At 44.5% G+C, this 25,514-nt stretch overlaps 2 protein-coding genes and 1 long non-coding RNA gene across 8 annotated transcripts in view; 2 read left to right on the forward strand and 1 right to left on the reverse strand.

The window, feature by feature from the left end:
• Positions 1-1,445: 1,445 nt before the first annotated feature.
• On the reverse strand, positions 1,446-2,473 carry MTLN (mitoregulin). Of its 4 annotated transcripts, none has more exons than XM_060654445.3 (2): positions 2,147-2,473; positions 1,446-1,543 (listed from the first exon to the last, which is right to left on the reverse strand). In XM_060654445.3, exon 1 carries the CDS (start codon positions 2,435-2,437, stop codon positions 2,267-2,269), a length of 171 nt encoding a protein of 56 aa, XP_060510428.1. In that variant the 5' UTR covers positions 2,438-2,473; the 3' UTR covers positions 1,446-1,543; positions 2,147-2,266. The 4 variants fall into 4 exon arrangements, with proteins under 4 accessions (XP_060510428.1, XP_060510420.1, XP_060510411.1 ...); XM_060654437.3 differs by having other exon boundaries at positions 1,446-1,546; XM_060654428.3 differs by having other exon boundaries at positions 2,131-2,473.
• A 719-nt stretch (positions 2,474-3,192) lies between these two features.
• On the forward strand, positions 3,193-19,567 carry LOC132692212 (uncharacterized). Of its 3 annotated transcripts, XR_009616236.3 has the most exons (4): positions 3,193-3,858; positions 5,858-6,006; positions 6,820-6,979; positions 19,107-19,567. It is a non-coding gene; the product is annotated as an uncharacterized LOC132692212 (long non-coding RNA). The 3 variants fall into 3 exon arrangements; XR_009616233.3 differs by lacking the exon at positions 19,107-19,567 and having other exon boundaries at positions 6,820-9,239; XR_013554746.2 differs by lacking the exons at positions 3,193-3,858; positions 19,107-19,567 and adding an exon at positions 5,279-5,613 and having other exon boundaries at positions 6,820-9,239.
• A 2,594-nt stretch (positions 19,568-22,161) lies between these two features.
• Positions 22,162-25,514, forward strand: part of LOC132692206 (two pore channel protein 2-like) — a 43,929-nt gene continuing 40,576 nt past the window's right edge. The window contains exon 1 of the mRNA XM_081795224.1: positions 22,162-22,642. Within this exon, the coding sequence (XP_081651350.1) occupies positions 22,568-22,642 (75 nt within the window). The 5' untranslated portion in view covers positions 22,162-22,567. The remainder of the gene's footprint in view (positions 22,643-25,514) is intronic.

Consider the following 25,514-nt stretch of genomic DNA (forward strand, 5'->3'; position numbering starts at 1 on the left):
GTGAAAACACCCACTACACACTTGAAAGGGTGAAGCTGGAAATAAAAGGATCAGGTAGGATAGAAATACCTTAGAGAGGGTTCTGCTTGGATGTGTCCATTAAGCCTGGGGACTGGCTTGGAAATCAAAGGGAAAGGATAGAGCAGAGGCCCAAGGATTGAAGTTTCAGGAACTTAAAGCAGTAGTAAAAGTTTGGGAACGTGGGTAATTTTATGTTATTAGGGAAGTATGGCAAGAATAATTTCCAGGGAGAAACTGGCATTATCAAATACTCTGGAGGTGAAAATTAAAAATTCATAAATGGCCGTTCGATAACAATGGCTCTGGAGCATGCAGAGGGCAGACTCCAGGAATTTAATGGGCAGAGCATTTAGGAAGTGATAGTAGGCCATTTTTTCTAATTAGCAAATGATGGGGGCAACCAAAGATTTTTTTTCCAAAGTCAAGATCTGTGCAGGTTTATAAAAAGAATTTGGAAAGCAGGGAGAGACTGCAGGTGCTAGAAGTACACTGTGTCCTAGAGAACAAGGAAGGGGGCTGAGAGATGCAGAATTCAACGGAGGCCAAAGAGGAGTCAGCCTTGGAAGGGATGTGTGCATCTTCTCTTGTGAGAAAGGAAAAGCCAATGAGATAAAGCCTCCAAACCAGTGGTTTTGAACCACTGCTGGGCATCACAATCACTTGGCGAGCTTTAAAGAGCCCAATGCTCAGGCATACCCCAAACTACATAAATGGAAATCTGTGGCATGCTGAAATTTTTAAGGCTCTCTAGATGATTATATTGTGCAGCCCTTTTGAAAACCACTGCCCTTCAACAGAGCTATTGAGAGGAAGAACAATGAGGGAATTCTATCCTAATGGCCTCTATCTTCTCATATGGTTGAGAAGCAAACTGCAGGCCAGATGGGATAAGCTCTAAGAACCAACATTTTAGTCTTTGTGTTCACAGAAGGAAAATAAGTTGGAAGTAATAAAGCATGATGGCTCCAGTAAAATGGAACAAAAAAATAAAAAATAAAAGCTTTGTGTGGAAACTTGTTTGAATTTTCTTATGTTAATGTGCTGAGACACAAAATTAATCTTTGTAAGAATGAGCAAGGACAGTGTTACAGAAAACACCTCTTGCAAATTAAAAATAGACAAGGCCTTAGTCACTCTTGATTTTTAGATAACAGTTGGAATTTATCACTAAGCTCTAGTCAAGAGGGGGTTTCCTTTAATGTATATAACATAGTAACACATAAATGAAGTGTTTACCAATAAAAATTGGAGTATGTTGTCACTCTCATAAGTGCAAAAGTCTTACATACATCATCCTTAACTCAGTTATTTTTACACAGTCCCTTGCTTTACTGCACAGGTCCATTAACAGTTGGGCGAAAGGACTCCTAATGGTCCCTGGGCCAACTCTCGATACTCCTTTTCCTTGTGATAAAAGATTCAAAGAGGTTTAAGAATTTTTTTTATTTTGAAAATAAAATTGACTCATAAAGTGCAACGAGAAATTAGATCTGTCCAGTGTTCTGTATCCATCTTCGACAAACTGCTGGAAACAGAAGAGAAAAACAATTAGAAATATATAATCGTTAACTTAAAATTATTGTCTTGTGGAGTTAAACTATGAACTATAAGATCTGATGTTACAGATAAGAAAATTTGCATAGCTCTGATGAAAAAGCTACCACTAGATGCAAGGCTCCTAACTTCCAGGCCAGTGCTCTTTCCACTTTACCAGGCTAAGAACCAAAGAATTCAGACTGGAGATTACAAAACATGAATGCAAAGATATACCAAGATCTACCAAGGATACTATTGAAAAGAATGACATGGGGGAAAGGAGGTGGCCGGCATACCCCCACGATCCGTTTTCTTTTTTCCTTTCCTTCTTTCCAGTAGCTTACTTTCCAGAAGTTTAATGTCAAGGTGCAACGATACTGCACGTGGTAAGGCATGCCCACTAAAGGCACGCAGTGAACTGAACTACGACACCACAGTGTACGTTTTTTGGGGGAAAAGAAAACCTCCTCTCTCTGGTGTCTGTGGGAGAGAGTCACCTCCTATATGGTATCCACAGGCGCTCCTGCCCCATGATATCCGCCCGTCCCCGACATCTCCGCTTAGTCTCCGTACCGTCAGTACCGCTCACCGACTCCATCAAGAGCAAGGCGCTGCAGAGTGTGTACGGAGACCGCAGGTCACGTGTCGGAGCCCCGCCGGAGGCCCCGCCAGCGCAAGGCGAGGTGGGCGCGCGGGCGCGCGCGGGGTCTCAGGCCAAGTCCAGCTTCTTCTGAGTCACCGCCAGCTTGTCCTGCAGCCTCCGCTTCCTCCAGTCCAGGTAGCGCCTCCGCAGCCGGTTCGCCTGCCAGCCCACGAGCACTCCAGACGCGAAGGCCACCAGCACAGACAACTGCAGCGTCCGCTCGGACACGTTCGCCATGGCAGCCGGCGGCGTGCAGCCTGACCTACGGCGCGGCGGCGGGGTCAAACGGGCGGAGCGCAGGGTGGTGCGTGCGCAGCGCGCCCTGCGGCGCCTTCGCTCAGAACTCACGACTTCTGGATCGCCTTCTCTAGTTTGGCCGGCCTGTGGGTGTCCCCTCCTTCCCTCCTCGGGCCCTCTACAGTAGTTATTGTTTGGCGTTAGTCAGATAAGTCAGATATTGTCTTGCCTTATTAGCTAACTTTGATGGTGTGTCTTTCCAAACTTATTGTAAGCCCAACACCTCTTTGTATTTTCTCTAGGCGGGGGAATGCGAGCCGCATATGTAACACTCCATTAACTGGTAACGCATTAAAAAAAAAAAAAAAGAAAAAGAGATGAAAATTATTTTAATAATATGATTTGTTTAGCCCAATATATACAGGATGTTATCATTTCAACCTGTAATCAACATAAAAATTATTAATGAGATATTTTTTGTACTCAGTTTTTGAAATTTGATGTAGATGTTGTAATTAACAGCGCATCTCAATTTGAACGCTAAAGTTTCAGGGGAAATACTTAGTATCCAGATTTCATAAAAGTTAGTTGAAAAAGATATATATACTCAGGTTGTTCCAAAGACACATAAAAATTTCTCCAATAACTGAGTTGAGTATCAGTTTTTAAATTTAATTAAAAATTTAAAAAAATGTTTATTTATTTTTGAGAGACGGTGAGCACAAGCTGTGGAAGGATAGAGGGAGAGAGGGAGACACAGAATCTGAAGCAGGCTCCAGGCTCTGAGCTTTTAGCACAGAGCCCATAGTGGAGCTCAAACCCATAAACTATGAGATCATGACCTGAGCCGAAGTCGGATGCTTAACTGACTGAGCCACCCAGAGGCCCCTAAATTCATTAAAGTTTTAAAGAAGTTCAAAGTTCACTTCTTCTGTCACACTAGTCACATATGTATTGGACAGCGAGTTCTAGAGGGCCCTGCTATGCCAGAACTAGTAGTGGGTCAGAATTGCTGGCATGGTGAAAAAATTCTAATGATAGAAGTCATTCTGGTGGACAGACCCTAAGGTGACCCCCAATGCCTTTGTGTAATTTCTTCTCAAGTGTGGGACCTGTGACTTGCTTCTACCTAACAGAATAAAGCAAAGGTGCTGGGATGTCACTCCTGGGATTCCTTTATGGTGTATAACACTTCTTTTTAACAGACTGATGACTCTCCTTACCAGCTTGATGATGAATGTGAACATGTGGAAGAAGCTCATATAGCAAAGGACTGCAGGTGGCCTCTAGGAACATCAGGATGCCCCCAGCCCACAGCTGGCAAAAAGATGGAGCCTTCAGTTCTACAGCCCAAGGAAATTAACTGCCCTGTCAACCTGAATAAGCTTGGAAGCAGGATCTTCCCCGGTTCCACCCCCAAAGTAAGAACACAGCCTGGCTGACATCTTGATTGTAGACTTTCGAGAACCCAACAGAGGACCCATGTGGCTGGGCTCCTAACCCATGGAAAGTTGATATTATAAATGTGTATTGTTTTAAGTCGCTAGGTTTGTGGTAATTTGTTACACAGCAATAGAAAACTAATGCGGTCAGGAAAGGGAGACCAGCCCGTGGAGCCTGAACTCGTTAGATTGGGGCCGGACTGACCTCACATCTCTATTGATAACCAGCAAGTGGACTTTCATACCCGAGGCAGAACACATCTTGGCAGAGAGATGTTAAAGACAGTATCGGGTCCAATGTGAACTCACATCTGCCGTGCTTAATGTTCATTTATTTGGCAAATATGTATGGAATGCTGCAGGAGGCATTGGGAATGTGGAAGTGGCTACAGCACGACTTCCCTCAGCTTAGTGCAGGGTGAAAGATGGGGAAAAAATTAAGACACATTATGATGAATTGGAATATTTAGTAAGTATGTAGCTGAGACTTAAAAAAAGAAAACCCTCAGAAAGACTCTTTCTCGTTATAGTCCATCCAATCTGTCAACCAGTTCTGTTGGTCACATTTTCAAAATATGGGCAGAATTCAACCACTTCTCACCACGTCTCCCTTCACTGCTACCATTTGTTTCAAGCTGCCGTCATCTCCTACCTGAGTTACTGCAATAGCCCTCATCAGGTTTCTGTGCTTCTGTCGCTTTCCACCACATTCTATTCTCAGTGAAACAGCCAGAGCGAACCTTGGAGATCAGAAGTCGGATCATCTCCCTCTTCTGCTCAAACCGTGCAGTGGCCAAAGCCCTGGCAGTGGTCCCCAGAGCTGTCTGCATGATCAGTTCCTCCCCATCCCTTCCCCATCACCCGTGTGCTCATGGTTTCTTGTGCTCGCCTGGCATACTCCTACCTAAGAATATTCGCATGGGCAGTCCCCCTGCCTGACACGCTCTTCTCCCAGATGCCTGCATAACTAACTTCCTCACCCCTTTTAGGTTCTTGTCAACTGCCACCTTCTCAACAAGGCCTATGTGACTATTTAAAAAATCACAATCCAAATCCCCCCCACTGCCCCGGCCCTCCTGATCTCCTTTTCCCCACTCTATTCTCCACCTCCACAGTATTTATAGCCTTCCACCTACTGTAGGATTTATACTATCCATTTGTATTTAGTATACTTATTGTTTATTGCCTGTCTCCAGCTACAGTGTAAGCTATTCAAGGGGAAGGATTTTTGTCTCAGTTGTATACTGGTGGATCTCAAGTGCCCGCAGTAGGGGCTGGCACCTAACAGTCAGTAAATATTTGGAGTGGATGACAGCAGGGAGTGGTCAGGGAAGTCTTATGGGTGTGTGGCTGAACTGAATCTTGAAAGATGAGTAGGAAAATCAGGAGAAATGAAATTTCTCTGGATCGCAGTTTTCTCATTGTAAAATAGTTTGGTGTGATTCGGTAGCTCTAAGATATTTTTAAACCAAGTTTTGGCAGCCTGAAGTTGTGTACTTGGGCCACTGGTATTATTGCAAATTTGAACCTCGCTTGGAATTCTTACCTCATCCCTGAGTGGCCTGTGGGCTAAAAATAAACCAGATCATGTGCACATGTATGCTGCAGCAGGCCTTGAATATGGGAAAACCTTAGGTGGATAGAGCTGGGAGAGACAGTAGAAATGCCCTTAATTTTGCAGGAGGAAACGCTGGCCAGACGGGAGAATAGAACTGCTGGGAAGAAGGCAGGGGTGTAAGGCTTTAAATCCCTCTTAAAGAGTCAGTGTGTCCCTGGCTTGAGACTGTATTTTTCCCCCAGGGTGCATTATTTCAATGGGGCATTTTTGTAGACTTGATTATGGTCAACCAGCTTTGAGGTGATGATTACATTTGGATTCACAGGTGGAATGGTCAAGTGTAATGAGTTAATTGATTACATGACTTTTTTTTTTTAAGGTTGTTTATTTATTATTTATTTGTTTGTTTGTTCGTTTAAGAGCGGACACAAGCAGAGGAGTGGGGAAGAATCTGAGGCAGGCTCCACACTGTCAGCACAGAGCCTGATGCAGGGTTCGATCTCACAACTGTGAGATCATGACCTGAGCTGAAATCAAGAGTCAGACGCTTAACCAACTGAACCACCCAGGTACCCCTGTGTGAGTGTCTTTTGAATGATACATTAACTGCCATTGTTGAGTTTGCTGTTTGAAGTGCTTGGCAAGGGAAAAGATTTTGTCATTTACAGTATTAGACCTTTATTGCTTATAAATTTATTTAAAGTATATAAATGGAATTGATTTCCTCTGCAACTCTAGGACCCTACGCAACAAAGCAGTCATTTTATACCCTAAAGCCTCCATAAAGGGTGGAACTTTGCCATGATTAACATGGCGCATTCATATCAGTAGGTCCTTGAGTTCTGGGCCCGTGGAACTCAGGCTGGGCCTGTTTCCCTGAGCCACAAGCACACAGCCCTCTGTGTCAGTTTAAACTTTTTTTTTTATTATTATTTATTTTTGAGACAGAGACAGAGGGTGAGTGGGGGAGGGGCAGAGAGAAAGGGGGACACAGAATCTGAAGCAGGCTCCAGGCTCTGAGATGTCAGCACAGAGCTTGATGTGGGGCTCGAACTCACAAACCGCGAGATCATGACCTGAGCTGAAGTCAGATGCTTAACCGACTAAGCCACCCATGCGCCCCAACCCCGTATGTCAGTTTTAACTGCCGGATCCTTTGTGTCCCATTCTCTTCCCTTGAGTTTTGGGAAGTGGGAAGAAAAATTCTTCCTGCCTCCACCAGTATATATTCTAAGAGCCTGGGACTTAGGGGAGGTAGGCATGCAAAATAAATACACCAGATTGTGTGATTGTCAAGTGTGAATCATTTCCTCCCTGGTGCGTAAGCAAGAGTGAAAGCGATGCCACGGCAAAGGCTGAGCCTTGATCCTTGTCTTTGGCAGGAGCTATAATGAGCTTCTTCAAGTCTGCCTCGGTGGTTTCTAATTCTGGAGACGTGCACAGTAGAATGGTCTCCCACAGTCCTTTCAGAAAGAACAGGAAAAACCTTCTGTATTCTTCTTCTGTAAAGAAGACACCAGCCTATCTCCTCATAATTCTGAGGTAAAATGGTCACCTATAATTCACTCATTATTCCACTAAGTATTTGCTCAGTGCATACCACATGCCAGATATTTATTGCTGCATATTCCATGCTGAGCCAATGTCAAGGACCTACTGTCTAGGAGGAAGAATGACAACAATCAAATCTTCACACAAATAAATATAGCCTTACAAACACTGACGAGTGCTTAGATGAAAAAGTACTGTGCACCATGCTTACGGGAACACATTAGAGCCTAACTGGGTTTGGGAGGATGGGAGTTGTCAAGAAAGGTTTCCTATGGGCTTTGCAGTTAGGACCTGACGTGAGACACACAAGTAGGAATGGGAGGGAGAGTTCTTCTCTTGACCAGGAGGATGCACTCGTGAGTGTTTGAGGCTGCAAAAAGCTGACTCAGTGGGAACTGGAGGGGCAGGAGTGGAAGAGAGGGGGGAAAAGTAGATAGGACTTGCAGGCCATGTCAAGGGCTTTGGACTTTACTGAGAGGGAAGTAGACCACCATTTTTGTGAGCAGGGGAGTTACAGGGTTCTGTTTGCATATTAATAAAAGTAATCTGATTTCTGTTGGAGAATGGATTGGAAAGTGCCATGGATGGACGTAGGGAAACTGGTTAGGAAACTATTCCAGTAGTGTAGACAAGAGACAGTGGCAGTATAGTGTATAGGAGTGGATGTTAGGCATACTTGAGGTTGACACTTTTTTCTTGCAGTACTTTAGAGATGTTCCATTGTCGGTACTGTAATAGCATTGTATGGGGACCATTGGTAGCCATACTTGTGGGGAGCACAGCATAACAAATACACTAGTCAACTCACTATGTCGTACACCTGAAGCTAGTGTACCATTGCATGTCAACTTCATTAAAAAAAAATGAAAAACAAAATGAATGGGGCACCTGGGTGGGTGACTCAGTCGGTTGAGCCTCAGACTCTTGATTTCGGCTCAGGTCATGATCTCACAGTCGTGAGATCAAGCCTCACGTTGGGCTCTGTGCTGAGCGGGGAGCCTGCTTAAATTCTCTCTCACCCTCTCCCTTTGCCCGGTCCTGCTTGCACACACGTGCACTCACTCAAAAAAAAAAAAAAGAGAAGAAGAAAAAAGATGTTCCATTGCCTTCTGGCTTGCTTAATTTTGGAAACAAAGTCTTTATCTGTATATAATGAGTCTTTTTTCCCCTCTGGCTGCTTTTAAGACTATCAAGAAGTTTTAGCAATTCAGTTATGATGTATTTTGTATAGTTTTAAAAAGTTTATTCTGTTTGGAATGTGTTGAGTCTCTTGAATCTGTGGGATTAATAGTTTTCACCAAATTTAGAAAACTTTTGGCCATTTTTTCTTCAAATAGTCTTATGCCTCCTTTTTTTCTTGGGACACACAGAGTTCAGGGATTGGTGGATTTTCAAAAGCAGTAATGTTTAAGGATTTTTTTTTTTTAACTTTTAACTGTGAAAGCAAGTGATTCTTGATGACTGGCTAACTTGCAGATGTTTTTCCATTGAAAGGAGGCTCTTGCCAATTGGCTGTTTTTTCAGAAGTGTAACTGCTGGGATGAAGTTGTTATGGGTTGATCAGGATGAATTTAAAGCTGGTTATAGTAGTTATTCATTGTTGTGGTCAGATAATTTTTTTGTAGGAGGATAGCAATTTTTTTCCCTCAGTCTCTCTTTTTAATCTTCCATCCGGTAGAATTGCAGGAAATACCCTAGGAATTAAGCAGAGTTCTACCAGTGTTATTGATTCTTCTTGAAGATGAGGTTTCATTTCCAGAAGTCTGATGATCAGTTGAGTATCAATCAACATGTTTTCATCTCGTTTTGTCTTTGATTGATGTGCATTTGCGATTCTGGACAACAGACATTGAACAACTATGAGACAAACAAGAATAATTAAGAATATTATAAGATGGGACTGGAAAGCACATAGAAACCATGACCCAGTATTTCTCAGGCCTAAAGACAAATCCAACAACTTCCTGAGTCTACCTTGAGTAGTCAGGTTGCCTTTTTCCTTCAGTTAGGTGATGGATTGTTCCATCCCACCTCTGGAACAAAATCTAGGTAAAGATGGAGTATTAGTAATAGTGCGAACTCCAAGGTTATTCTATTATCCATAACTAACTACTTGAGCTCTAAGGGCTGGACTCATTAATTGTGTCAGCCAAAGCGAGGTTCTAATTGTTGATGGTCACCTCAAGTTGGCCAAATTTTATAGGCAGGATCACAATCCCTAGGAGGCTATTTACAAAATATTATTTATACCTCCAGGAAAAATAATAAATTGCTACTTTAGAGTGTTACAACAAAGAATAGCACTTGAGGAGGAAAAGGTAACAGTATTTCATAATTAGTTAATTAAATAGCAGAAAAATAATAGATGATCTCAGTTGGAAGTAAGCACTGTCCTGCATGTGGTACCATCAGATTTTACAGTTCCAGTATGAGATCTGGAGATGTGTCTGTTGGGTTAGCTAAGGCTGAATTTGCTCTGAGACAAATGGGATATGCCTTAACTACTGGGTCAAAAGACAGGTTAATAATAGACCATGGATCTTTGATACGCGCCGTGTGTTAACAGCTTTAGATGTCAGCTCACCTTTCCTTTCATGTACATATGAAAAGAAAGCTTTATGGTAATCTGGGAGATGCAGTTCAGGTGACTGTAGATGAAAGTTGTGAGACCACAGCAAGTCTTTTCCATCTCTGCTTTTTCCATTCCATGAAGGAGATTCTAAAGGGTTTGATTTAGGCAAATGGTATCAAGTCCTTGCTGTTTCAGAAAAGTTTGGAACGCATTGCACATGATACCCAGTTAGTCTCAGAAATCCTTCTTACTGTCTTCTGGTGGTTGGTTGTGGGTAATTTTGATGAATTTGCGATCTTTTCTTAGATACTGTCCTTCCGTCAGCTGATGTGTCTTGGCACGTCAGTGGGCAGATACTTAAAGTGAGTCTTAGAGTCATCACATCAGGGGACCTCAGAAGAGCTCATTTACATATAGGGTCAGAGCGATCACCTAGGGAATAGCATCTCCTTTGAGTCTTGGTTTAACTGTGATGAGGCGTCAGTGGATTCCTGGGTCCAAGTGAATTATTAATTTTCCTGGGTGAAAGCAAATAATGTTGACTATTTTACTCCCTTGAGACACTGAACAAAGACAAGTACAAATCTATTACAGTGAGGAGAGGATGATGTTTAGGTTAGGCATTATTAGGAAGTAAGGTATAACTATTTTTCTAATTGCACGCAGATCTCAAACAAATCTATATTCTCGACCACTGGGTATTTTAACAGTGAAGTAGATGTATTACATGAACTGGTACAAGGCAGAATTAGTTGGTTACTGTAATGCCCACCAGCGGCTGGTCTTAGGTTTCACGAGGCAATCATATTCAGTACCTGGAATAGCCCACGCGTGGCGCTGGGTTCACTGAGAAGGATAGAGGTCCGGACCTGGCAGTCGGGTGTGTTTCTTCAGCAGTAGTCTCGCAGCTGTGCACAGAGCAGTCCTAGTGGAAGATTAAATGTGAGAGAACGAGATCACAAAGGTGGGTGTCAGGGCCAAGCTCACGTCCCAACTAGGAGCAAGTATCCTGCACGTGGTTCTGCAGGCGGAGCCTCCAGGGCCACAGGTCCCGCTCACATGTCACGACACTCAGGGAAGCCCAGAGCCACGGCCCCCTGCCAGGCACTTACACACCATTCATGGTCCTGGTAATCCAGAGGCACTTTACCGATCTGGGCTCATTTTTACCACAAAGAGTGTAGACGCTCCAGCTCTGTGAGGTTTCTAGAAAGTTAACCCAAGGTCAGTTTTGACTGTACAGAGGATTTTTGTTAACCTTTTGCTCACAGGTACAGTTGGCGTAAGATCTTTCTTTGCTTCAACTTTTAGAAGATGCCAACATAGAACAGAATAAATTCCAGAAATAAACCCACGTAAATACGGTGAATTGATTTTTGACCAGGATTGGAGGGCAGTTCAATAGGTATAGGACAGTCTTCAACAAATGGTGCTGGATAACTGGACATCCATAAGTAGAATAAGAATCTTGAACCTCAACTCACACTGTATATAAAATTGATTCAAGATGTATCATAGGTCTAAATATAAACCATAAGACTATCAACTTTTGGAAGAAAACATAACAGAGAATCTTTATGAACTTGGGTTAGGCCAAGAATTCTTATTATGATACCAAAAGCACAATTATTAATGGAACTTGATCAAAATTACACAACTCTGCCCTGCCAAAGATACTGTTAAGACAATAAAAACACAAGCCAAAGACTGGGGAAAATATTTAAAAATCACATATCCAATGAAAACGATATGCAGAATACATAAAGAACTCTCAAAACTCAACACTAGAAAACCAACAGACATAAAAGATTGGGAAGGATTTTAACAGGCACTTTACCAGAGAGGATGTACAGGAGACAGGTGCATGAAATAATGTGCAATGTCATTAGGGACATGCAAAGTAAAACCGCGATGAGATAACACTGCACACCTGTTAGAACAGCTAAGACATTTTTCAAATGACAACACCAAGCATGTTGGCGGGGACTCTGAGAATGGGAAACTTACACATCATTGCCAGTGGGAATGTAAAATGGTACAGTGACTCTGAGAACAGTTTATCAATCTTTTGTGAAGTCACTGACCAGGTGACCAGCAATTCCATTCCTAGATATTTGCCCTAGAGAAATGAAAATTTATATTTACCCCAAATCTGTACATTAATGTTTTTAGCACCTTTATTCATAGTAGCCCAAAATTGGAAAAGACCCACATGTCCTCTCATGGGTGAATGGATGAATAAACTATGGGGCATCTGTACAGTCCAACAACACCCAACAGTAAAAAGGAATTACTCTTGATGCACGCAGCAACAGGGATGCATCTCTAAAGCATTGGGCTATGTGAAAGAAACCAGACTCAAAGCTATATGACTTTATGTATATGACAGTCTGGAAAAGGCAAAACTATAGGAGAACATATCAGTGGTTGCTGAGGTTCAGGAAGGAGAAGGGCTTGACCTTTACACAAAGAGGTAGCACAAGGGAGTTTTTTAGGGTCATGGAACTTTCTGTATCCCGGTGGTAGTGGTGGTTACTCAAATCTGTATGTGTGTTAAAACTTATAAAATTACAGACTTTTTAAAGTTAATTTTATATGTTAACTTAAGAGTAAAAAAATGAAAGAGAAACCCAACTGATTTGAAACTATGTCCACGTGAAACTGCCCATGAATGTTTACAGCAGCCTCATTCATTACTGCCAAAACTTGGAAGCAACTGATATGTCATTTAATAAGTGAAAGGATATACAAGCTGTGCTCCACCCACACAATGGAATATCATTTAACAATAAAAAGAAATGAGCTGTCAAGCCATGAAAAGACATGGATTGACCTTAAATGCGTATTGCTAAGCGCAAGACGCTGCTCTGAAAGGCCACATGCTGCATGATTCTAGCTCCATAGCATTCTGGGAAAGGGAAAACTATAGAGACGGTAAGAGATCAGTGGTTACCATAAGTTTGGGGGTGGGAGAAGTGTTGAGTAGGTGAAGCACAGTGGATTCTGGGGGGTGATAAAGTACAGTGGATTTTTTAGGGTGATGAAGTTGTTCCATATGATACGGTAATGATGGATACAAGAAATTTAAGCATTTGTCAAGGCCCATAGAATTTTACAGCACAAAGACTGAACTGTAATGTAGGTAATATTCTTGAAATTTTTTATTGTGGCAAAATGTACATAACATTCGGGGCGCCTGGGTGGCGCAGTCGGTTAAGCGTCCGACTTCAGCCAGGTCACGATCTCGCGGTCCGTGAGTTCGAGCCCCGCGTCAGGCTCTGGGCTGATGGCTCGGAGCCTGGAGCCTGTTTCCGATTCTGTGTCTCCCTCTCTCTCTGCCCCTCCCCCGTTCATGCTATGTCTCTCTCTGTCCCAAAAATAAAAAAATAAAAAAAAAAAAAAAAAAAAAAATGTACATAACATTCAATTGACCATTTTGACCATTTTTAAGTGGCAGTGAGTACATTCGCAATGTTGTGTAGCCATTCTATCCATTTCCAGATCTTTTTCATCATCCCAAATGGAAACTCTGTCCCATTGAATAACTCTCCCTTCTCCCTTACTCCAACAACTGGTAGCGTCTCTTACACTTTCTATCTCTATGAATGTACCTATTCTAGGTACCTCATATGAGTGGAATCATACGGTATTTATCCTTTTGTCTCTGGCTTATTTCATTTAACATGACATTTTTACAGTTTACCCATATTGTGGCATGTTTCAGAATTTAATTCCTTTTTACAACTAAATAATATTCTATAGTATATGTAAATACCACATGTGGTTTGTTCATTCTACCTTTTGGCTATTATGAATACTACTGTTGTGAACATTGGTATCCAGGTATATGTTAAGAGTCCTGCTTTCAGATCTTTTGGACATATACCTAGAAGTGGAATTGCTGGATCATATGGTCATTCTATGTTTAGCTTTTTGAGGAAACCCCCACCATGTTTTCCACAGAGGTTGCCCCATTTTACATTCCCACTAGCAATACACCATTATTCTAATTTCTCCACATCTTTCCCAACACTTGCTGTTTTCTTCCTTTCTTCCTTCCTTCCTTCCTTTCTTTCTTTCTTTTCTTTCTTTCTTTCTTTCTTTCTTTCTTTCTTTCTTTCCCTCCCTCCTTCCTTCCTTCTTTCCTTTCTTTCTCTTCCTTCCTTCCCTCCTTCTTTCCTTCCTTCCTTCCTTATTTTATTTTTCTTTCTTTCTTTCTTTCTTTCTTTCTTTCTTTCCCTCCTTCCTTCCTTCTTTCCTTTCTTTTTCTTTCTTTCTTTCTTTCTTTCTTTCTCTTTCCCTCCTTCCTTCCTTCTTTCCTTTCTTTTTCTTTCTTTCTTTCTTTCTTTCTTTCTTTCTTTCTTTCTTTCTCTTTCCCTCCTTCCTTCCTTCTTTCCTTTCTTTTTCTTTCTTTCTTTCTTTCTTTCTTTCTTTCTTTCTTTCTTTCTTTCCCTCCCTCCTTCCTTCCTTCTTTCCTTTCTTTCTTTTCCTTCCTTCCCTCCCTCCTTCCTTCCTTCCTTATTTTATCTTTCTTTCTTTCTTTCTTTCTTTCTTTCTTTCTTTCTTTCTTTCTTTCCCTCCTTCCTTCTTCCCTTTCTTTCTCTTTCTTTCTTTCTTTCTTTCTTTCTTTCTTTCTTTCTTTCTTTCCCTCCCTCCTTCCTTCCTTCTTTCCTTTCTTTCTTTTCCTTCCTTCCTTCCCTCCCTCCTTCCTTCCTTCCTTATTTTATCTTTCTTTCTTTCTTTCTTTCTTCCTCTCTTTTTCTTTTTTCTAATAGCCATCCTCATGGGTATGAGGTAGTATCTCATTGTGGTTTTAATTTGCATTTCCCTATTAATGATGTTAAACATACTTGCATGTGCCTATTGGCCATTTGTATATCTTCTTTGAAGAGAAGTCTATTCAAGGGGGTTTTTTTGCCCATTTTGTATTGGGTTGTTTTTTTGTTGTTTTTGTTGTTGAATTTAATGGCTCTTTATATATTTTGGATATTAATCCCTTATCAGATATACACTTTGCATATATCTTCTCCTATCCTGGGGGTTGTCTTTTTACAATCTTAATAATATCCTTTGAGGCACAAAAGTTTTACATTTTGTCCAATTTGCCTATTTTTGTTGTTGCCTGAGCTTTTGGTGTCCTATCCACGAAATCATTGCAGATCCAATGTCATAAAGATGTTCCCATATGTTCTTCTCTAAAAATTTTATAGTTTTATCTCTTACATTTAGGTTTTTGATCCATTTTGTGCTAATTTTTGTTTATTTATTTTTAAAATTTTTTGTAATGTTTATTTTTGAGAGAAAGAGAGACAGAGTGTGAGTGGGGGAGGAGCAGAGAGAGAGGGAGACACAGAGCTGTCAGCACAGAGCCTGACACGGGGCTTGAACCCACAACCCTTGAGGTCATGACCTGAGCCAAAGTCAGATGTTTAACCGACTGAGCTACCCAGGCGCCCCACGTTAATTTTTATATATGTTATGAGGTAAGGATCCAACTTCATTCTTTTGCATGTGGATATCCATTTGTTGAGAAGACTGTCATCTCTCGTTGAATGGTCTTGACCCTTGTTGAAAATCAATTGATCATATATGCAAGACTCTGTTTTCAGACTTTGTATTCTATTCCTTTGATCTATCTGTCTGTCCTTACGCCAGTACCACGCTGATTAATGTAGCTTTGTAGTAATTTTAAAAATCAGGAAATGTGAGTCCTCCAACTTTGTTCTACTTTTTTGTTTTGTTATGGATATCCTCCTGAATGTGAAGTGGTATATCATAGTGATTTTGATTTGCATTTTCCTAACAATGAATAATGTTGAATATTTTCAAGTGTTGTATCCATTTCTTTACCTTCTTTGGAAAAAAAGTCCTTTCTCAAAGCATTTGAAAAAATGGGGTTCCTGTTTGTTTGTTTTTTTTATTGATGAGTTGTAAGAGTTCTCTATATGTTTTGAATACTAGACCCTTATCAGATACAGATTTTTCCCACTACCCCAAACCAGAATATTCCTATGAAATCTGAAATGGCGTAAAGTGAAGAAGTGGTTACTATTAATTTATAGTTGACCCTTGAGCAACATGGGAGTGAGGAGCATCAACCCCCCATGTAGTCAAAAATCCACGTATAACTTTTGACTCCCTGAAAACATAAGTACTAAGAGCCTATTGTTGACTGGAAGTCTTAGCGATAACGTAAACAGTTGATTAACACATATTTTGCATGTTACATGTATTATATGCTATATTCTAATAATAAAGTGAGCTAGAAACAAATATTACTAAGAAAAGTCATAAGAGAAAATACATTTACAGTACCATGCTGTATTTATCCCTCCAAAAATCTGTGTATAAGTGGGCCCACACAGTTCATACCCATGTTGTTTAAAAGTCAACTTCTATGGAAAAAGTTTTGAGCGTTCTTGGGCCCAGAAATAATCTCTCAGCCTTTTCAGATACTTTAGGACACATCTTGCTAATGGATGTACAAAGTAAGTTGAGATAAAGCACTTATGTTCAAAGAAAGAGTTCATAACTATGGTGGCCGGATGCTGAGACTCTGAGTGTAGTTCCTACGGAAGGAGTTTGGGAGGGACACCCTCGCTGCTTGGGCTACGTACTGCCTCTGCAACAGCTCATTGCAAAACCAATGCTGAATGCTATTTTTGCTTTTCATCTTTTTCATAAAAATGAAAATCCTCTTTGGTTAGTGAAAACAGGTACTAATGTAGGTCTTTCAAAAAGCCTAACTGGCCTGGGGGGGCCTGGATGGCTCAGACGGTTAAGCCGCTGATTTCAGCTCAGGTGGTGATCTCACAGTTCGTGGGTTCGAGCCCCGTGTCGGGCTCTGTGCTGACAGCTCAGAGCTCAGAGCCTGCTTCAAATTCTGTGTCTCCATCTCCCTCCCCCTCTGCGTCTCCCCATCTCACACTCTGTCTCTCAAAAAATGAATAAATGTTAAAAAAAAAAAAAGCTAAGTGGCCTGATAACATTCAAAAAAAAGCACTCAGTGCTCTTTCATGCACAAAAGTTTTGCATTTTGATGAAGTCTTACTTATCTATTTTTTATTTATCTATTTTTTCTTTGGTTGTTTGTGCTTTTGGTGCCATATTAAAGGACCCATTGCCAAATCCAAGGTCATAAAGATTTGCCCCTGTGTCTTTCTTCTAAGAATTTTATAGTTTTAGCTTTTTAATGTAAGTCTTGGATTCATTTTGAGTTAATATTTATATGTGGAGTGAATTAAGTGTCCACTTTCATTATTTTATTTTATTTTTTATTTTGTTTTATTTATTTTAGAGAGATAGAGAGAGAGGGAGAACCAGCACATATGCAAGCAGGGGAGAAGGGCAGAGGGAGAGACAGAGAACCTCAAGCAGGCTCTACACTCAGCACAGAGCCCAACACGGGGCTCAATCCCATGACCCTGGGATGATGACCCGAGCTGAAATCAAGAGTGAGATGCTTAACCGACCCTGGGATGATGACCCGAGCTGAAATCAAGAGTGAGATGCTTAACCGACTGAGCCAGCCAGGCCCACTTTCATTCTTTTACATGCAGATATTCACTTGTTCCAGCACCATTTGTTAAAGTGAGTGGTCTTTCCCCCACCTACTGGTCTTGATACCCTTATTGAAAACCAATCCTCTTTAGTTTTTTTCAGTACAGTTTTATTGCTTTCTGTTGCTTGCATGTATTTGTTAGATGCGTTTTATTTTAAAATTTTCAATATGGAAAATTTCAAGTATATACAGAAACAGGTAGGTGTACTCATCACTCATCCTCCTCAACTCATGGCCAGTCCTGTTACATCTTGTTCTTACACGATGCCCCACCTCCATAGTATCTTTGTAGGTCAAATTTAGTGAAGCATACTTGACACACAGTAAAATTTACCCTTTTTATAATTCAACAAGATGTGACCGATGTATGAGCCAGCACAATCAAGATATAAAATATTTCCAACACCCCGAAAGTTTATGATCCCTTTGCAGTGAAATCCCTTCCTTCCAGTGTTCCTGGGAAACACTGATTAGATTTCTGTCCCTATAGTTTTTTTCTCTTCTAGTACTGGGCCTCCATTTATAAACTTCTCGATTTTTAACAAACCAGCATTTTAGGCTGCAGACTTTATTTTTGGAATCTCTCATGGTTCCAAGGATACATAGCTAGGTTAGACTGCAGCTCTGGCAACGGCCCTTCTGTGTGAGGGAGAATAAACAAGTGATCATCTCCCCATCAGGGCACAGGCAAGATACAAAATGGGGCTCTGGGCTTCCTAAAGGAGGGGAGGAGGGAGCCTTGAGAAAATAGTGTCCTTTTGGAACCCGAGGCACAGAACAGCCTCATACACCCTCTTTTCTGTGGTTAATTGCAAGGGATTGATTGAAACCATTTCCCACCACTTCTAAAAATTCTCACTCAACTAATACCTATTGAAAACCTTCTATTTTCGGGGCGCCTGGGTGGCTCAGTTGGTTAAGCGGCCGACTTCAGCTCGGGTCATGATCTCGCGGTCCGTGAGTTCAAGCCCCGTGTCGGGCACTGGGCTGACAGCTCAGAGCCTGGGGCCTGTTTCAGATTCTGTGTCTCCCTCTCTCTGACCCTCCCCTGTTCATGCTCTGTCTCTCTCTGTCTCAAAAATAAATAAACATTAAAAAAAATTTTTAGAAAACCTTCTATTTTCTAGACACTGTTGCAGCAGCTTGGGAAATATTTGTGGACAAAATAAAGATTTCCACCCTTATGGAGATTAAACTCTATCAAGCATAAACAGACACTAAATAAGAAACATAAGAGATTAAAAATAATCTGGCATGGCAGAGGTGAGAAGGGCAATGCAGGAAAGTAAAAGATCAGGAAAGGAGGGCAGCAGGAGGGCAGGAGTGGATTGAAGAATTAAGTAAGATGGTCAGGGCCCATTTCCCTGAGAAAGTGGGATCTGAACAAACACTAGAAGGGATGGATGGGGAGTTGGGCAGGTGGGTGCTGAGGAGTGAGTAACCCAGGTTCAGGGAATGGCTTGGAGCTAAGCCCTTGTGGAATGTTTGAGAATCAGAAAGGAGGGCAATGAGGCTGGGACAGAGGGAATAAGAGGAAGGAGAAAGAGAGGGGTCAAAGACAGTGTGCGCCTTGCAGGCGCACTGGCACGTCAATGAGTTGAGAAGATTCACCCTCTACTGTCAACTATGACCCTTATATCCTGATCACTGCACTGCAGTGTTTAAAACATTGTGCCAAATCTCATGGGATTCTAGGAGATAACTGGCAAACAGAATTAGGCAGATCCTTTGGTTAAATATGGACTTACTTTACTTTCTCAATGGAAACTACCTAATAGCTACTCCTATACAGAGCAGAGTGGTAATTCCGAGCCTCTGGGCCAGTAGTTCTGGGTCTGTGACCTCAGTGCCACCACTTTGAAGCTGTGTGGCCTGGGGCACGTTGATTCTCCTCTCTGAGCCTGTTTCCTTGGCTCTAAAGTGGGGATGGTAATCAGTGCCTGTTATTGGCTTAATTGTGCCCCCCCCCGCCCCCCCCCAACCAGATTCATATGTCAAAGTCAAGACTGCTGTCCTTGTACGAAGTAGAAATTTGGATGCTGACATGCACAGAGGAAACATTGTGAGGACACAGGCAGAAGACGGCCATCTACAAGCCAAAGAGAGAGACCTCAGATGAAACCCACCCTCCAACACCTTGATCTTGACTTCTAGATGCCAGAACTATGAGAAAGCAAATTTCTATTGTTTAAGCCCCCCGGTCCGTGGTATTTTGTTATGACAGCCCCAGGAAAGGTTTACAGTACCCTTAAAGGACTGTTACGGGGTGCGCTTTTAGGGAATTGGCATCTAAAGGCTGTGCTTTCTAAATCTGATTCATTCTTACCCCGCAGGGGTGCATTCTCTCCACCAGGAGAGATGCTGCCAGGAACAGGCTTTCTCTGGTGCAACTACCGGAATGTTAATTTTTTTCCATTACAGAAAATGTTTTTCTTTTCATTAAATAGACAAAATTGCTATTTAAACTCTATCTGTACATCCCTGTTGATTTTACTGTATATTGTCATAAAAGTAAAATAGAAATATAGTGAAAAATGAAACCTTGTAGGAAAATGTAAGAGGAAAAGGCCTCTCTCCCTTCAAGTTTCTACTCCCTGCTGTGTGCTCAAAAGTTCAGCACTGATGACAGTTTCCTTATGGATGCTTCTAGGGAAATATTTTATTCATTTATCAGAAAATATAGGTATATGCATCCTTTAAAAACTTATACAAAAGATACCAAAATTTATGGAGGGTACTCCCCCCACCCTCGTCTAACATCTTGTAGATTTCTTTCCTATCAGCCATACAGACCAAGTTCATTCTGTCTCCTGGGCTGTATAATATAGCTCACGTAATTCTAAGTTCAAAGGTCAGGTGGTTCTGGGGAGGAAGGTGCCAAAATCTAGTCTTTCCATGAGGCCATCAGAGACCCGGCTGCTTGCACCTGTCTACCGTGCCACCTTGCACAGTCATCCTTACCAGAGGGTGACTGTAAGGTGCTTGCCAGTGGCTGCTGGGAATGCATGTTTTTTATATTACATTCATAGGACAAGGGGAGGGAAGAGAGAGAAAGAAGCCTCTCCTTGGGGGCCATAGCTTCTTTTTAGCCAGGCTGAGCTCACTTGAGTCACATATTTCCCTGAGACCGATCAACTGTTGCCAGGAAAACACCCTGTGTACATTGGCCTAAACCAAACAGGATCATCCTCTAGTGGGAGATGGGGTGGCGGCCTGACCGAGTCTGGGTTCCTGGGTCGGCAGGGTGTGGATAGTAGGTCGGGGGTCAGCAGTGTCTTCAGGGTAGGAGTACTTTTCATTTGCACAGAGCTGCACACAAGCATGTTCAAGTGTATGCAGGTAAAGAGAGATGTAGAGAAGGAAGATCACCAAAACTGGCTAATGGTGGTTATCTTTGATTAGTTGTTTCAACTCTTTACAATGAATACATTTACATTATACAAAAAAAGATATGCCATTTTACATATTATCAGTCACCACTTAGGATAGAAACAGAATAATTGTCTTTTCTCAAGAGCATGCAGAGTTTTATGGTGATCCTCACAATAAACATTCTAAGAACTATTTCAGACATCCTGTAGACACGGGTCATTGGTGACAAGCTGGTGTGAATTCTGCTTTGGCATTTCACCTACTTACCATCCCCAGGAGGTGGGGATTCAACGATGAAAGTTTTCTGCCCCCTCCTCGGCCAGGTGCTTGTGGCCTAGTGGGGTGGGATGGGATATAAGAATAGAAGAACTGAGGCAGCTTGTGGTTGTTTTCATGAAGAGCATGGGACCACAGAGAGGAAGTGACCCACAGGCTGGGAGAAGTGGAGGAAGGGCTTGCAGGGGATGTGATATTAGAACTGTGTGGGGACAATCAAAACAGGTGGGTGGTGGCAACCAGTGCCTGGCATGCCCACGAAGGAACAGGGGCCACATGGTGTTCTCACTGCAGGCCAGCCTCACGGCCAGAACTGGACTCTCGCATTGAAATGCAGGCTGGTGTCCTGCATTCATTTTCTATTGTGGTGTAACAAATTGCCACAAATTTAGGAGCTTAAAGCAACATCCTTTTAGTATCTCATATGAGACAATATATAGACATGAGATGATGCCCCGAGTCTCACATGGCTGAAACAAAGGAGTGGGCCTGGCTGTCTTCCTTTCTGGAGGTTGTGGGGGAAGAATTTGCTTCTAGGTTCATTCAGAGTGTTGGCAGAATTCAGTTCCTTGAAGTTCCCCTCTATCTTCAAGGTATTAGCATCCTGGCCAGGCACATTGAGCCCTTCCTGGGCTTCCTTCCAATCTCTCACCTCCTCTTCTGCTTTTCTCTTCTGCTTCTAAGGGCTCATGTGATTTCATTGGGCCAACCTAGATAATCCAGAATAATCTCTGTATTTTAAGGCCAACTGATTAGTGACCTGAATCTCTTCTGAGAGTAAAGTAACAGTCCCAGGGATTAGGATGTGGAAACTTTTGCCAAGGCCGGGGTGGGGGACATGATTCTGCATGCTTCAGTTCTGGAGCTGGACCTTGGCAGCCATCAATACCTATAGCACAGGGTCCTGATGAACCACCTGGGAGGATACCAGGCTTCCTGCTGGGTGACCAGGGCCAGTCCCAGACCTGCCAGGCTTCTCCTTCTCTGAGAAGTGTCAGCGGAGTCGGTTGGTACTGGGTCCAGGGCCACCTGCCCTGCTGGCCAAGGCTCATCCAAGAATTGGCCTCAAGTATTTTATGTGTACTATCATAATAAATTCATGACAACATTAAAAAAAATCAGAAACAGTTTCATGAAAATCTGCATTTTTTCTTTCTCTGGAAAATTCATCAGCTCTGGCAAAACTGAGTTCCTGGCCAAGCTGGAACTGGGGGCACCCTGGGGGAAGGGAGGAGGGTCTGTGCCCCCTCCCTGAAAGTATCTGCCCTGGGAGGCCCCACTGAGTCCACACCCAGTTTTCCCGGGGTCTCCACGAGGACGGGGAGGGAGGGAATCCGCGTTTACTGGGCCCTCGCCAGTGGCAGCCACTGACTCTACATTCACTCATTGACTTCTCCGACCAACTATTTTGCTGGTGCACCCACGGCACACGGTTGGGGCCTTATGCCAGGGTGGCCTCTAACCCGCGCCGCCACCAGCCGGAGCTCGTCCCCGGCGCCCCCTCGGCGGCCCGCTCCCGCCCCCGCCGGCTCCGCGTCCCCGCCCCTGGCTCCGGAGCGCGGCCGGGAGGCCGGGCGGGGAAGGGGCCGGAGCCTGGAAGCCCGCCGCGCCCGCCACCCCCGCCACCCCCGGTCCTTCGCCCTCGGGGCCGCCGCGGGCCGTCCCCCTCCGCGGTCACGTGAAGAGCCGAGCGGAGCGCGCCCAGCGCGGGCCTCCGGGGGCCCGAGGACAGAGTCCGCCGCGGCGGTCCCGGCGGTCCCGACGCTCCCGCACCCCGGCCCGCCGCGCCGCCGCCGAGATGCCCGGGGCCGGCCGAGCCGCGGGCGTGCGCCGCCTGCGCCGGCAGCCGTCGGAGGAGCCGCCCGCGCAGGAGGTAAGGGGGCGACGGCCGCCGCGCTCGCAGGACGCCCCGAGGGTTGGCGGCGTGCGCCGACGGCAGAGTCTCCGGCCCCGAGGTTTCCCTCCCCGCGCGGACACCCCCGGAGCTCCCGGGTAGAGCGCGACCTCGCGCAAAGCCGGCGCCGGCTGCTGGGAGTGAGGGCCCCGTGTGGGGAGGCGGGCGAGGAGCCCCTCCGCCCCGGGGCTTACTCCGTCCTCTGGGCCGCGGGAGCCCTGGCACCCGGCGCTGCTCCGCTGGAAGGCGCACGGGCGGCCGCGGCTCTCGGGATCCGCGCCCCGGGCCGCAGCCCTGCACGCTGCAGTCGGTAGGGGGGCTGTCAACCCCGCGCCGCCTTAGTCCGCCCGGAGCCTCCTCCCCCGGACGGGGCCCGTGCTGGGACCGGCGCCCGGGCTCCGTTTGGGGGTCCAAGACCAATGAAGCGCGTCCCCGCCTGTCCCCGGGTCTGGGTGGCCCGTGCTCGCCGCACTGTGCTCCATGGCGGCAGGAAAACATCCGAGGGTCCCATTGCAGGGAAACGCCCGGGAAGAAGGCTGCAGGATGTGGGTCTGGGAGTGCTGATGCAGCGCCGGCTCTTCTGATCCCCGCGGGACGAAGCAGATGTGCTCAGCTCTGCACTTCTTTGGAAGACGTGGAGCTTCCAAGCAGTCATTCCTGGACTGTTGCCTTTCTCTGGACAAGCACTCAGAGCGGAGAGGGAGGCAGAGCTCCAGTGATAGGAAGCCCCCGCTTGATTCAGGAAACCCTAACTGTGAATGACAAGATGAGGGGGGGGCCCATGATCTGGTCGAGCCTCTGTTTTCCCCCTCTGTAAGGTGGGATGATAATTCACACCCACCTCAGAGGAGTGTGAAGGCCGTATCAGTCAGGCTCAGGGCACTGTGCCTGGCCCACGGTAATGACAGCCAGGCTTCTCGGGGAACATTCATACCTGCTGGATTTCCTTCTGGTTGTGCAAGTGTGTGGGAGGTGAAGGGTGTTTTAGTCCCTTCTTCTCCTCCTTGAGCTGGCCTCTTCAGCTCTGGGCTGTTCTGGTAAAGCCCCTGCCTCTCCTCAGTGGGCTCCTGTAGCCTGCTGAAGAGGGCCCACGGGGCAGGCTCTGTGGCGTAGGATTTAAAAGACCCGCCTGGTGCATTGGCCTGCGTCTTTGGCCTGCTGGTCTGGCCACTTATAACAGGTGAATTCTGCCACGTCTCCTTAAGAGAACAGGTAGAGGAAGGCAGGTCAAGGAGAGAGAGGAGGGGAAGGATTCTTGGTTGACCGAACAGGCCCTGCCCCTCTCCTTCTGCACAATGATGGACCTGTGATCACCAGAATTTTCTGTAGCAAGAACTGTAGCCTGAGACTGTCCATATCCTCCCTGTGTGTATTTAATGTTTCTTTGTCTGAATAAGAGAAGAATGTAAAGACACGAGTAATTTGAGACCTCAAGAAATGCAAGGAAGGCTGAAAACAGCCCAGGGGAGCAGGCAGAAAAGGTGAAGAGCCTGGTACCAGCTGGTAATTCTCAGCAGAACCCCTCATTTTCCGAGATAACAGCGATGATTGAGTCATTAAGCCAAGGCTCTGACCTCAGACACTTGGTAGCTACGATGGCATGATTAGTTTTGGGTCACTGAATAAAAAAACTGCCTAGTCATCTGAAATGCCATTTCCACCCTCTCCTTTCAAGCAGTTTTTTAGAACCTTTTTCTGCCTGGTGTTTATTTTGGCAGATTCTAAAATGGCAACCCACTCCTTTGGTGCTTTTCCCAACAGTTCCAGCTGTGAAATTGAAATAATCCAATGCTAGTGATTCTCACCCTTACTGCTGGTTATAATTACCTGGGGAGTTTTTAGAAGCGTATCTGGGTTCAGGCAGGCCCTAGCCCTCGAGATTCTGATGTGATTGGTCTGAGTATGGTCTGGGTAACAGTCACTTTAAAGCTCCCAAGTATTGAAAGCGTAGCCAAGGTTGAGAGCCCATGTCCTGTATGCTGTTACTTTGTGACCTTCGTGATCACCTCTTAATATCTTATGTGCTTCTCTTCGAATGTTCCCTATTCTTAAACCTTTTCCTTCAAGTCTTAGATTACCGTGTCTTCAGGCTCTGGTCTTCCCGGTGTTGCCTTATAGTGATTTGCAGAGAAGTTTTTTTTGCAGGAGGAAAATGGGAGTACCCGGGAAGGCTTGGGAGAGTATTGGTTAAATCAGGGAGTCTTAAACTGAAGTGTCCACAGGGGCCAGAGAGGAACATAAAACCCGTGGCCTAGGTGGGAATGACTCAGTTGGGGAGGAGAGTGGGGCTTGTGGTGACACGGAGGGCGTGTTTTTTGCCCCAGGAAGACCACGGTTATCTACTTCCGGTTGGTTGTGGCTACACGGCCTATCACAGATTGTAAAAATGGCCACAAACTCTTCCCATCCTGGACACGGCCCCATTTGCAGTGAGCCTTTGCAACTCCTTACATCAGGAGGTGGAGTCGATTTCTCCAGCCCTTGAGACCATTGGCCAGGCGACTTGCTTTGGCCAATGCGACATTAGCAGATGTGACACAAGCAGGGATATGAAAAACACTTGAGCATCGGTTCTTGCCCTCCTGATGCTCCTGGAAATCCTTTGACCACCGACGTGTGGAAGAGCCGTGGCCAGCCTGCTGCCTGGCGCACATGGCTGAGACACGTGAGTGCGGCTGTTCTAGACCATCTCCTCCAGATGGCCATACAGATCAGCTGAGTTGACCTGGACCAGATGGGCTGCCTGGCTGACCCACCGAACTTGGAAAAAATAATGAGTGTTTATTTAGGTGACCTGAGTATCAGGGTGGGTAGCAAAAGCGTATTGAAATAGAGCCCAGCATTGCCAGAT

The sequence above is a fragment of the Panthera onca genome, chromosome A3 (assembly GCF_046562875.1).
Source record: "Panthera onca isolate mPanOnc1 chromosome A3, mPanOnc1 haplotype 2, whole genome shotgun sequence".
Classification (NCBI taxonomy): Eukaryota; Metazoa; Chordata; class Mammalia; order Carnivora; family Felidae; genus Panthera; species Panthera onca.

Bases quoted from the DNA above. Each gene is read 5' to 3' on its own strand.
- MTLN (XM_060654445.3), bottom strand. From the start codon at position 2,437: ATGGCGAACGTGTCCGAGCGGACGCTGCAGTTGTCTGTGCTGGTGGCC.